The sequence below is a fragment of the Vanacampus margaritifer genome, chromosome 5 (genome assembly GCF_051991255.1).
Source record: "Vanacampus margaritifer isolate UIUO_Vmar chromosome 5, RoL_Vmar_1.0, whole genome shotgun sequence".
Lineage (NCBI taxonomy): Eukaryota > Metazoa > Chordata > Actinopteri > Syngnathiformes > Syngnathidae > Vanacampus > Vanacampus margaritifer.
The window spans coordinates 9410577-9423824 of NC_135436.1; the positions used below are offsets into that span (position 1 = coordinate 9410577).

The window sequence follows — 13248 nt, forward strand, 5'->3', positions numbered from 1 at the left end:
GTGTTTTATCTTTCTGGGTGACTAATGATTTTGTTAATAATGTATGATTGACAAGCAAGTAACATGTAACAAATGTTAGGACGCCTTGGACGTTTGTTAGCTGTTGCCATAGTAACCACATGTTCATTTCTGTGGCTTCAGCAAACAACATCTAAGTGACTTGTTTCCCTACAGCCAAGAGGTTACAAGGTATGGCAAAAAACGAAATTATGTTCTCGTTTATGCAATGTCACGTTTTAAACTGTCAGTGCTCGTTCGTCTTAAAATTCGACCGATAAAGTTAGCTTTTCTACGGAGAGAAATTGTTGCGTTCAAGTAACCTCGAAGATTAAACCAGCCTCGCCTCAGTTTCAAGTGGAATCGCCACATTGACGTATTATTTAAGTTATTATTTGTAGCCGAACAGTTTCAACAAACAGCAAAGACGAATTTATTTGCAAACACGTTACTAAATATATAAATTATTTTCAATATGTCCAGACAAGCACGCCCACTTCCAATCCGCAAACACCTAAAACTATAAATACGCTTACTTTTGCATCAGAACTGTCTAACTTAATGTTCTCTGGCATTTCATAATTAAAAATGTAATTAATTGAAATGTGTACCAGTCATGTCAATATTTAAAAAGTTGTTGAATAATGGCGTTGTGTGTTCGTATTTACCCATAAGTATTTTTCTGATTGCCTTCTTTTTCATTTGATCTAAGTATGTATAATTATGTGTCAGTGCAGGAGCGTTGTGGGGTGGCCATTTTTAAATGTGGGGTGGCTAGGGTGACCTAACACTACATGCTGCCGTCATACAAAACACGAGCAGAGCGTTTTAGCAGTGCTTCTTAATATAGTCAGCACAGCAGTTCGCTCGGTTGCATGCCACGTGGCACGAATCAAGCGTTTGACGGGAGAATTTTGCTTGAAAGTGTAAAGTGTCATTTCCAGTTGACTCTTACCGTAATTTTTACAGGGCTAAGTCTTAATTTTACGAGTATTATAAAGTCATGCTTACTGGATGCAGATGTCTCTTGCAGCGAGGTTAAGCTTAAAATGTAGAACATTCCTATGGGTTAAAGTAGTTTTTATTTACCAAGATTCTGGACATTACTATTTTCCATTGTAGCAGAAACAGCCTTCTGAAATGACATACTTAAAGATGTACAAAATGTCAACAAATGCTTAGAATAAATACAAATTGAATTTTATTTTGTTGAATATTTAAAAAAAATTACTCCCATTACAGATGCTTTTTTCTGTCTTATGGAAAGCTGTTAGCTGAATCCATCAACTAGCTGACTTGACTCAAAACCATCTGACTTTTTTTTTTAGTTATTGTGAAAATTGTGCTACCTGGGTTACAGATAACAATCACTTGCTCACTTCAATCAGATGACTTTCCTAAACCCCTGAAAGTAGCTGCTGCCAATTGCTTACATATATATATAAATATAAAAGAGGCCTTCAGATTATTCGTGCTTGTGGATTTTCCTCCATGTAATTTCTTTCTGAGGGCATTGAATCAATTTCAACTTGACTCATTTCACCATCATTTCAACTCTTATCTGAGAAGGCTTCAATTCATGCAACAAGGCTTGGTTAGGACAGACCAACCTGAGTTGGTGTGGAAAATCCCACTATTTATGCTCCAAATTGGATATTTCCTTGTTAGCAAATCCCCCCACCCCACCACCCCAAATCTCCCCTTATGAACCAAGATTGTTGAGTAAGTGTTTCTTTTTATTTTTTTTAAATCAACCGAAAAATTTATTGAATTCAATTGGAGTATTGGACTTTTCGATGAACTTCAATCTGGTTTCTTAATTTTATTTATTTTTTATTTATAGATTTTCAGTTTTATGTACGAACAACAGACAATTGTGTAAAACGATTGAACAAACAAGCAGAATGAAAAATAGTGTTCCTCTACTAGTCAAGTTCTCAAACAGCTTACCATGTTGTTTATTTATGTATGTATTTATTTGTTTGTTTATTTACTTATTTATTGTTGATGTAGTTAGTAAACTACCTTTGCTGAAGGATGTCTACACGGGGAAAGAATACCCACCTGATCGGTGGATCAACTCTGGAGAGTATTGATGTCATCCGGAACCACTCCAAGCTCTTCCGAGGAGAATGCACAAGACTGATCGAAGATTGCAACAAATCTTGCAAGCGATTGGAAGATGATGACAGCGAGAGGCTGGGTAAGCAGTACAGTACAACATTAATAAACATGGAAAGACGTTTATGAGGCGCCGTCTCGTGGTGCCGCACAGATCATCGTGTCCAAGACATTCAGTTTGTAAAGAAAGAGCTGGAGATGAAGTTGGAGGAGAATATTTTGGAGACAGATAAGCTCATTGCGCTGGAGAACAGAGTGACGAAAGCCGGCGAGGCTTGCAAGGAGCCTCTCAGACTCACTCTTCGCTCGATAGATGAGAGGTGAGTCAATTGAAACCTACTGCTGTTTTTTAATGCAGTGCTGCCTGAGGGATCAAAGGTCAAAGGCAGCCCATGCTAGAGATTTCTTCAGATTATCTGAATCTTTTAGTGGTGGAATCTCGAAATTTGACAAACATAGTCAAACTTGCTCTATCCTTGCCTGTAAACAATTGTATATAATATATACAGTATACATAAATACCGGTAAATAACACCCCCCAGTACCTGTGATGTCATTTTTAGTTGGTGATGAAGTTATCAAATTAATTCTAGACATTATTTTCTTCTTACTGCTGATAATGGCTAAATGAGTCAAGTATCCCTTTAAATATTTGGTCTTTGTAGTCTATTCAGTTGAATATAGATTAGGTCAAAAACGATTTGCAAATGATTGTATTCAATTTTTTTAAATATACCAAAATACAGAAACCATATAATTTTGTCTTAATAACAGTGCGCTAGCCTAATGCTAACATATAATGCAGAATATGGGCTAATTGAAATTATCATTAATGTTACAGTAATTATAAACCCTCAGAAAGTGCAATAACACACACAGAGCAACAGTAACACACACAAATAGAGCGTACCACAATATTCAAAAGCATTTTTTCTCACAACTCTTTGGGAACAACAACTATTAGTGGAACATACTTGGAATCATCGCTTTTTTATGTTTATTTTTTGCTTCTAATTATGCTTCCACATCTGATGAAATGAATGAAATAAAACCAAAATTCAAAAACTTTTCTGTTAATAAAATAAAATAAAAACGAGAGTGCTTAAAGAAAAGACAGCTAAATGAAACTTTATTTTAAGTTTAGTTATTTCATTTGTTTTTGTTAACTATAATAAGCTTGGTGTGGCTTTTTCCTGTTCTCCCCATGCTAGTTTGTGTTTTCTCCGGGTACTTGGGCTTCCTCCCACATTACCAAAGCAATCATGTTAGGTTAATTGAAGAGATTTAATAATTGTGAATATGAGTGTAAATGGTTGCTTGTGCAAACTGTATGTGTCCTGATTGATGAGCTTATGACCAGTCCAGGGTGAACCCTGTCTCTGGCATCACAATACTGTACAACAGTGCTAACCCTAAGTAATTATAATCCATCCACTTCCAGCAATTCTGGGGCCTGGGTATAATTTGGCTTATTTTGTTTTTGTAGTAACCTGAATTTTTATTTAAGGGATTACTATATTTCTTCTTTTGTTTAGCCATATGTATAGAAATAATAATAATAATGATAATAATAATAACAATAATAATAATAATAATAATAATAATAATAATAATAATAATAATAATAATAATAATAATAATAATAATAATAATAATAATAATGATGATATTACATGTCACGAGACCTCTTGTTTGAACTGTGGGGTGCAGAAATAAACCCGCTGAGAAGCTGCATGATGAAGTGAGCACAGAGCTTTTCAAGGAGGCTGAACTCTCTAAGGGAATCATGGCCCTCATGCAGCGTGTCGTGAAGCAGATCACCGAACAAATACGGTAAGGGAGCATGTCGAAGACAATATGCAGTCAGTCCATTTGAGTTGATGAAATCAATTATGCCATCTTTATTCCAGATTGAACCAATCGGCCAAATTCCAAATTGAACAGGATCTCAAGGAGAAATATGTTGCGCAGAACGTAGATACCTCCTGTGCCTCAATGACGCCGCATTCCCTCATCAACACACAGCAAACTTTAAACGACAAGACAGATTCCTCCAGGTGAACGGCCGTGTTCTTTCTTATTTCCATTCTATGTTGAAAAAGATTTGTCATCATTACTCAAGTAACTATTGAAAAATAAGATATATATTACTGTATACTGTATGAAAGAATACATTACATATGCAATGCATGTATAATGTTTATGTTCTTCTGCCCTACCTGAGTGTTATTTTTGTTTATTGATACTCACTTCAAATACACGACAAAATAAATCACACACATTTTACATTCAAATATAACACAGCTTTTAATTTCTTTCACAAAAAGTGCTAGCTTATGGCTAACACAGAATGTATTACCCTATTGACGGGCTAATAGGAAATTAGCATGAGTTCTAGGAGTGATATACTGTCAAATAACGAATATCCACACATAAATGTCGTAGGGAGACTTGCAGACAGGTAATTTGACAATACCAATAGTATTTATTCTTCTTTTTGAAAAAAATAATTTTATTACAAAAGATAAATTCAGATTTTATTATTTGACTATTTTTGCACCACACTGCCCATTAGAGACCAGTGCACAGCGCTTTGTACTAAGTCAACGATGACAGCAAGTCCTGTTACATCCCTAATGTGTGTATACACAGTATACTCATAAAATGTATAAAATTCCATCCTCTTTCAGTTCATCTGTGACGCCGGTACAATGGGGCAACCACTCTGATTTCATCATCGCGAAAGCAGAGCAGCAGAAGAGAAACTCTGTGTCCCTGAGAGCGCTGGTGGAGTCTCTACTGGCACAGACTGCCGCCGATATGCTAAAGCAGTTCCAGGCCACATCAGCAGCCTTTCAGTTCAGTATCAAGCAGCTCAAGACTATCAAAAGCCAGGTTGAGGACCAACTCACCAAGGTGGGGATTAATTTTGTTTATTTTTGTATAAATTATGCATGCATGCTGAGCATAGTATAGTCCGATCAACTATCTACCAATGGAGCTATTTATTTGACAGAGAGGGTTCAAAGGAGTGTAGTGATTTCCATATCTGCCATTCTCAATACCCGTTCCATTATATAAAACTGCCTATCAAAGATTGACTGGCTCCGCTGTGTTAGAGGTCAGCTGACTACGAACAAAAGGCAGAACACATCCTAGACCGGTCGCTAGTCAAACACAGGGTTCATATACAGTGAAGACAACCATTCACACACTGACTGGGAATTGAATTGTCTGTATGGAAGTCAAGCAAGTAAATCAAGAGAAATGATGATTTTGGAAGTACAAGTATTCTGCCCTATGCCAGCGAAACACCAAGATCACCTGTAACAGGCTTGGGAATAACTAAGACAATGATGGAAAACGTATTTAAGAACAGACAGAATCAATATTCCCTTGATCAATATGCAGGTAGAGAATATAATAGCAATCGACCATTTCACATACAGTAGCAAAGATGGCCAGTAGACATCACAATACATCTGGAACTCCAAGGCTTTATCCCTCCATAAAAAGATTAAGATATTGAATACTGCCTTATATGGCAAAAGAAAACTGCTCAAACATCGTAATAGTTGGAGAGGTGTGGTTGCTGCCGTGTGCTCCACTTTTAATAGTCTAAAGCAGAAGTTCTCAAATGGGGATATACGTAAAGGCACTCCAAGGGGGTACGTAAAATTTTAAAACACTTTTTACACAAATTTTTATAATTAAGTTAATTATATTTTTTTAAATTTCCAAATAAGCTCATAAATATAAATAGAGTTCCAAACTTTAATAAATCAGACAATAATCTGTTTGAAGTGTTTTTTTCCCCAATCAGAAATACTTTGCGCTGGTTAAGGTTACTTCACTAAAAAAATATTTCACAGGGGGTACGTCACTGAAAAAAGGTTGAGAACCACTGGTCTAAAGGAACAAGAAGAATAATTAATTATGTAGAGTAGGAAGAATGCAAAATGCTTCAAGAAATGTCTTGTATTAATAACCCACATGGCAACACAAAATTCCATTTTAAAATGTAGTTTTAGTGCTTGACTGTCATGTTGTTGCATGCTAGGTTGTGTCAGAGTTAGCCAGCCAGCAGCGAAACCGTGAGGATCTCCTGGTGGCTGTCACCGAGAACGAGCATTTCTTGAGCTTGGCTCAGGCAAGGCTGGATTTGCGTCAGCAGAGGCCCCCAAAAGAGAAGTGCCATGATCAAGCACAATCACAGCTCCTCGCAGAAGTCGGCCAACTTAGCAGTCAAATCGACACGTACGTTCAGGCAGGACGCGCTCATCACATGCAGGCACTTTGTGTGGCTGTAGTCGCCATTACGTTCCTTATCTAACTTGCTGTTCATTCCTGCTTTCTCCATTGTCAGGTTGCATGAGACAGTGGAGCAGTCAGAAGAGCAGCAGAGGGCGCTGGTCCGCTGTCAGCTGGAGCTGCAAGAGAACATTGAAATCAAGGCTAGGCTCCTCTACGTTGATGAGGTCATCTGCGGCCAACTCAGGAAGCAAATGGTCATACACAACTTTTGACATGCAATGACTGTACTTAAAAAATGTTGTTTATCAAATCATATTCACTCCTGTTACCCATATATGAATGCATTATAACTGTCTTGAGAGATACTAGCCTAGCATCCCTTTCCAGTAAAGGACCCGTGTCAACGATTTACAAACGGTCTATTAAAGCATTTAATAAATTTGTTAACATGTAATTGCTACGTTCTGACTAAACACGAAATGTCACGTTTGCACATTGCTAGTTAATCTCGTGGTTGTGTTGGCTGCTAATTGTTTTCTTGGTTGACAGTTCAACAGCTGTAAACAAGCAGTCTACTCACCAGATATGCCAACTTCCTTGATCCCCATTCACTAAGCCTGTCCCTTTTTGGCTCGGTCCCGGCAAGCATTGGAAGCTGCCTCTGTTGTATACCTCCCGGTCTCACAGACTGCAATATTGTCCGACATTGTTTTTATTTCAGTACGCTGTTTGTGTGTGTATTTAATATTGTTTTTGTTACATAGTGGGGCCAACATTCACAGAGTTCTGGGGCCCACCCATCCATGTGGGGCCGTTTTGCTGGGCCCCACAAGTTTAGACCTCTTTTTGAGGGTCAAGACTTGGTTTTAGAGTTTAGGTTTGAATTGGGTAATGGTTGAGGTTAGTGTAAGGAATAGGGATAGGCAATCATTTTTGATGTGCACTGCTAACACAAAAGGGACCAGACAACTGACAGTAACTACAAGCAAAAGCAAGGATGCAACCAAGACTGAAAGGAAGCAGATAACTAAATACAAAAACTGACGAGACAACGAGGAACACCTGCAGAAGACACGCGGAGGCGGAGAGAACTGATTGGTATACAAAAAGGGATGAGGCTGAGAGAACAGGTGGATACAAAAAACTCAGCCATTATACAAACCACAAGAAATTTGACAATAATGTCAAATAAAACTAAATGTAATCTAGACAAAACAAAAACTTTATGTGGAAAATGCTTATTGGCGGATTATCCCCGTTTTCAAAATTAGATTTTGGTATAAACAAACCGTACCCATTTACGTTATATTTAACTTACTTGATGGTGTACTTCCACACTTAATGAGAGGGCAGGCACTCATTATTATACAAGCATTTTAAACGCCAATTTAGGTCCGCTTTAAGACTGCACCATTGTGTCATTCAAGCATTGTTAGCACAGAGTTAAACTAATGGTTGTTTTTCCACAGATTTGGAATGGAATTCAATACCAATGACATGGTAAATTATGCAAACATTTTATGATTATGCATTAATCAAGAAATGTAGATTTCAACACATTTTGTCAAAAGGGCCATTACTTTAGGCTAGCTGTAGTTTGAATAGTCTGGATGGGCCCGTTGTGGTGAAGAGGCCTCTTCCTATGCTTCTCTGTTCTCTGGGCATCTTGCTTTTACTTTTTTGTCTTCAGTGTTACTTTTAAAAGTCAATGAAAACTTAAAAAAAAGTATTTGTTGAGGTGATTTTCTAAATGTTTTTCAGTGCAATTTCAAACAGCAGATAATGTAAATGTCTTCTTGTCAAGGTGTGAATATTTTCCAAGATGTTTACAAATGCTTTGTTGATGACACACAGACTGCCAATCTGTCTAAAAGTAGCACACATTGTCCGAAATTGGATTGGAATGCATTACAATTGGCCAGACAGATAATTGTTTAAAAGAAGAAATTGCATGATTGTGAAAGCGAAAAGTGATTCGTTCAATTTTTTTTCTTAACTGCTTCTTTCAATGCTCCTGAAAATTAACATAACAGAGCTTCAAAAGTCTATTATGCAGCACATAGAAACACTCAAAAACTCTGACCAGAATAAATTATATTAAATAGAAATTATATCTTTATACTAATCATCACATTATCAATAAAAATATTATAATAATTATGTTGTGACTGAAAATGCATTATGGTTGAAGATTATATTCCATTTGACCATAAATGTTTGTTTCATCATTCATTTCATCTGGAAAATAAATTGTAGTTTTTCTACCTCGTAGCGAAGTTGATCAATTACTTCAACCCTTTGAAACAAATGTCAAAATCCTTACCACGTTGGGATTATTTGTGTTAAGTACAAACTGTGTTCTGCATGCAAAATAACTACGGACTTTGGCCTACATGTTTAGTTTGTATCAAAATGGGATACCACACATAACACAAAATTATTATATTTCTATAGGTACTATATTATACATTTGGAAAACAAATAATGCTACCTGGACCACAAAAATAGATAAAAAAATGTGTCAAAATTAAAATAGCCTACAATATTTCAAATGTGTATTGCTGTACAGAATGTATATTTATCCCATTATATCATGGAGAGTGGTAGTTTAAGCAATCAGCAACATGTGCTCTGACAGGAAGGTCGGAATACAAACAAATTAAATTAAGATACAGTCGTCAGGAATTGACAATATTGTAAAGTCACACTAAATTGCTAGAAATCTTTATCTCTTATTAGCAACAGGCTAAACTCTTGTACATAGAGAGAAGAACATTGGAGAATAATTTGATTTTGCCTAGCCTCAGGTGATATACTGTAGCTGCTGTACAACTCTTGCTGTACTCAATTGTTGAAAATGTTAACGTTATGAAAGTAGGATAGAATTTGAAAAATAAATAAATTAATAATCTAAGTGAGGAATCAGCAGTCAATCGCGATTCCCACAAACATACGCAAGGTTGTTATTTTGCACCAACAGAGGGCGCTGTTGCCCAACAAAAATCATACAATTGCAGCAACGAAACCATACTTGTACGTATCTTAGCTTTTATTGTTCACCTGTGAGGTAAACGGATGCCAATAAGAGCGGAATGTAATTTTTTTAAATCATTATTTTTGGCCCAGTGACTTTGCCATATTATAAGTCTGTTTTTACAATCTATGGAGTATTATTATACTTTGTACAATGTTGCCTGTTCCCTTTTGTTTAGGACAGTCACTCTTAAGGGATCAGTGTGGTCAAGTATGAGATTTAATCTGTGCCAAATACTACCTCAATTAGAACAGAGCCATGAGGTAGTACTCACTCAGTCTCAGTACTAAGAAAGTTAGGGAACATTCTCAGTTCGCAGAAATGTCACGAGCCTACTGTATAACCTTTACAGGTGAACATAATGTCTAACTGGTCAATATAGTGCCAGTGCTTTTTGAACTGCAAAATTCACAACAGGTGTTTGATCCATCCATCTACCAATGTATTTCCTGCTTCAGTTAGATTTTTTTTAAGGAGTCCTCTTTGTAACACTGTTCACATTTTGACATGACAACACCTAGAATTGATCAACAGTAACTCCCCCATGCAAGGATTCACAAATAACTAGACAATGTGCAATGTCTGAAGAAATTGCGTGTGAAGGCTTGTGAGGCTGAATGAAAAACATGAATTATCTGGAATGATATTGAATGATGTGAAGTACTGTATAATAAGTGACATGGAATGATGTACAATGAGATGGAAATAGCTGAGCATGTTGAAGTTGAAATGGTTTGAATCAATCAAGAAATGTTCAAATAGTCGGCAGGTAAACACTGAAAAGTTAAAAGTTGGAATGGTTTGAATCGGTGAATAAATGTAGAAATTGTAGAGGAAAACGCAAAAAGGGGTAAGGTGTTAAGAATCAAGTAAGGAATGGACTAATAATCGTCCCTAAAGTGAAATGAATGAGTTAAATTATTTGAATATTACTTTGAAATGATGTAAATGTGTAATGTTGAATTAAGAATGAATGGGGAAAATAAGGGTACAAAATTGAGAATTATGGGTAAGGCGTGAATATTTGGAATAAGAAAAATGGAAGCAAGAATGCCATGAATATTTGGAATATGTTAAAATTGAAATGACGAGAATCGGATTAATTATGTGGAAGTAGATATATGGCAAAAAATGGGAGGAATAAAAAAAAAGGAATAACACAGCCTTCACACAATGATTGGCATTGGGCAAGAGCTGCTGAGCTAGAGTGCCATCAGTTGCAACAAAGATACACAGAGACTGCAAGAGTCATAAAAGTCATAGGACGGGTGGAGAAGTACAGTCTTGGGGTTGGCGTTGCTCTTAAGTAAAGGTGGGCATCGAAGGCCGGAGTCCTGCTGGTTTTGCATGTTGCCCTTCTCCAACACAGCTGATATATGATCAGCTCATTAGCAAGCTCTGCATAAGCCTGATAGCGATCCTGTTGATTGGAATCAGCTTGTGTTGGAAGTGAGAAACCTCCAAAACCTACAGGACTCTGGCCATCGAGGACCGAGATTGCCCACCTCTGCTTAAGTGATGTCTGCCATCTAGCGGTTATTTAAAATATACAACTGCTGAGGTATCGGAAACATTCTTATTTTTCATTAATTGAGGCTGGCAACCAGTTCAGGGTGTACTCCGCGGCTCCGCCTCTTACCCAAAGCCAGTGAGAATAAGCGCCACAGAGTGGGTGGATGAATGACTGCACCCACTGTAAATTTACAAAATCAATCAATAACTAATCAAGTGCAAGTTTACGACTACAAGTACTGCCTCAGTTTCGTGTTAGATTTGACTTTGTGATTAAATGCTAAAAAACATTTTGTATTCATCAAAAAAGAGATCTCCACAAACAGAAGAGAGACTTTCACAAACTTCCAGTAGCTGGACAAGTTGAGCTGCAGCTGCAACCAGGAGGTAATTAAATATTGACACAAAATAATAGCTTTTCACATATGTCTCTCCATTGTCTTCTTACTTTCAGACTCACATTTGCAGTGTATTTCTTTAATTATATCTAGACTTGAGAGGGGGCAACACTCCCTCATAAAGGCCAAAAACCAATCAGAGGACAAACATAGATTGAACTCAACAGGAAACCTAATAAATCAACCCACTGAGCACCTGCAGCTATCTTGAAGTTTTGCAGAGCATAGGAGACAGTTTTATTGTGCCGATCACCTCGCCTGCTCCCTCCCAGACGAAGGGGAGGTTGTGCTTATCACATTTTGAAGGACAGATGTTCATGAGTGTTAGGTTACAAAAACATCACGTTGTCTTGTTTTTACAATTTTTCCATTACATTTCTCTCCTTTGATCATTCACTGACCATAGAAATAAGAAGTCACAAAAGAATACAATACGTCACATCATAATAACACGTTTCTTAGAAAATCTGCTTTATGTTCACATGGCAAGGTTTCCCAATGAATTCAATTGTCTTGCACATTTTTGTATTTCACAGCTCAGGGGTTTATTGTGTTGGCCTTGCCTTGTTCACTCTTCAATCACCTGCCAAGGACCAGCGTGAAATTCTGTGAAACAGATGAGGCGATGAGCACGATGTCATCTGCTGGGACGTTTTCCATGAGGGGCTTCTCTAGTCGAGGTGAGTTGGTGACTTGGCACATCACACGTCGGAAGACGGGCGCTTATTTCACCCCATCCACATGTTATGCTTGGTCATCTCAGTTGGACTTGGCCATCGGCACCTTGCTACAGTGACCTGGGAGAAGTGTGGGCTACCACCTTTCTGATTTCTGAAGTTTAGAAGATAGGTTAGTGTGGTATACAACTATATTCAAAATGATTATATTGAGAATTATATTGTTCCCACAGGTATTTTATGTTAATTTATAGTGCGGTCTATGTTCAGTGGGTGGTCATCTTGTGTTATTGCTTAATAGTTAAGGAAAATTTGAAAAAATGTCCTACTGTATTCTATAAGGAGGTTGTAATTATTAACGGCAACCAGCAGAGGGCAGCGTTCGCTATTTTGTGCGCATGGCCTTAAGGGAGCTTCGCATTCTAAAGCAAAGAAGAGCTGCACGCAATGTGAATGTGGAAACAGCTGCGCATGCGAACGCTGTGAATTAAATGCATCATATTTTGTGTTTTCCAGAAAGTCAAAATAAAACCCCATAAAAATTAAATGTGTAGCGACAAACTGCATCCTGTACCACGCTACATTAGTGCATTTGAATTTTTACATTCAGAGCTTTTTTTTCCACTGGTAGTTTTGTTTCCTCTGAACATTTTGCAAATTTTTGAGTCTGCCATTCTATTCTCTCTTTTGAGTGCCCTCCCCGCTAGCTGGGTGGTAGGCACAGTGAGTTCTTAAATTAATGCCCAAATAATTGCTAAGCTGACTGATTGCTTCATTAACCGAATGTGAGCCATTGTCGCTGAACAACCTGGCTTTAATAGCACAATGTGGGTTAATTTCAGAAAGCAGAGCTTTGGCGACATTGCTAGCAGTTAGTTTAGAAGCCAAAAATGTCTTTGGACCATGTTTCCCTCCGAGGAGTCGAGTTCAAAAGAATTTATCATCACATGTTTAGATGGTCCTACGGTATGGGCTACAAAATACACTGCTTACGTGTTTTATTTGGGGGTTTGAAAATAAATTGTGAGCACCTGGATTACTACAATCACTATCGTTCATTTAAAACCCATTATGGATGTTGGGTTCATTAACTCATTCACTGCCATTGACGGCTATAGACGTAAAAAAAATATCATTTGAACTATTTCTATTAGTTTGACATTTTGTTCCCACTTTTGTTAACAAAAAAAAATAAATATTTTTTTTGTATTAGAACAGATATAAAAGTTGTGATTAATTTTATTTATTTATTATG

The 13248-nt window shown here is 37.2% G+C and overlaps 1 protein-coding gene and 1 long non-coding RNA gene across 3 annotated transcripts; both read left to right on the plus strand.

Annotated features, from left to right (window-relative positions):
- The first annotated feature begins 121 nt into the window (after positions 1-121).
- Positions 122-8544, plus strand: tekt1 (tektin 1). Its single transcript, XM_077566317.1, has 8 exons — positions 122-189; positions 2011-2200; positions 2273-2438; positions 3829-3951; positions 4029-4175; positions 4809-5034; positions 6179-6375; positions 6485-8544. The coding sequence occupies exons 2-8, from the start codon at positions 2035-2037 to the stop codon at positions 6642-6644; spliced, it is 1185 nt and encodes a 394-aa protein (XP_077422443.1). The 5' UTR covers positions 122-189; positions 2011-2034; the 3' UTR covers positions 6645-8544.
- Positions 8545-10816: 2272 nt separating this feature from the next.
- On the plus strand, positions 10817-12566 carry LOC144052367 (uncharacterized). 2 transcript variants are annotated; one of them, XR_013294209.1, is made up of 4 exons: positions 10817-10967; positions 11229-11305; positions 11853-11996; positions 12080-12566. It is a non-coding gene; the product is annotated as an uncharacterized LOC144052367 (long non-coding RNA). The 2 variants fall into 2 exon arrangements; XR_013294208.1 differs by having other exon boundaries at positions 10866-11305.
- Positions 12567-13248: the final 682 nt, after the last annotated feature.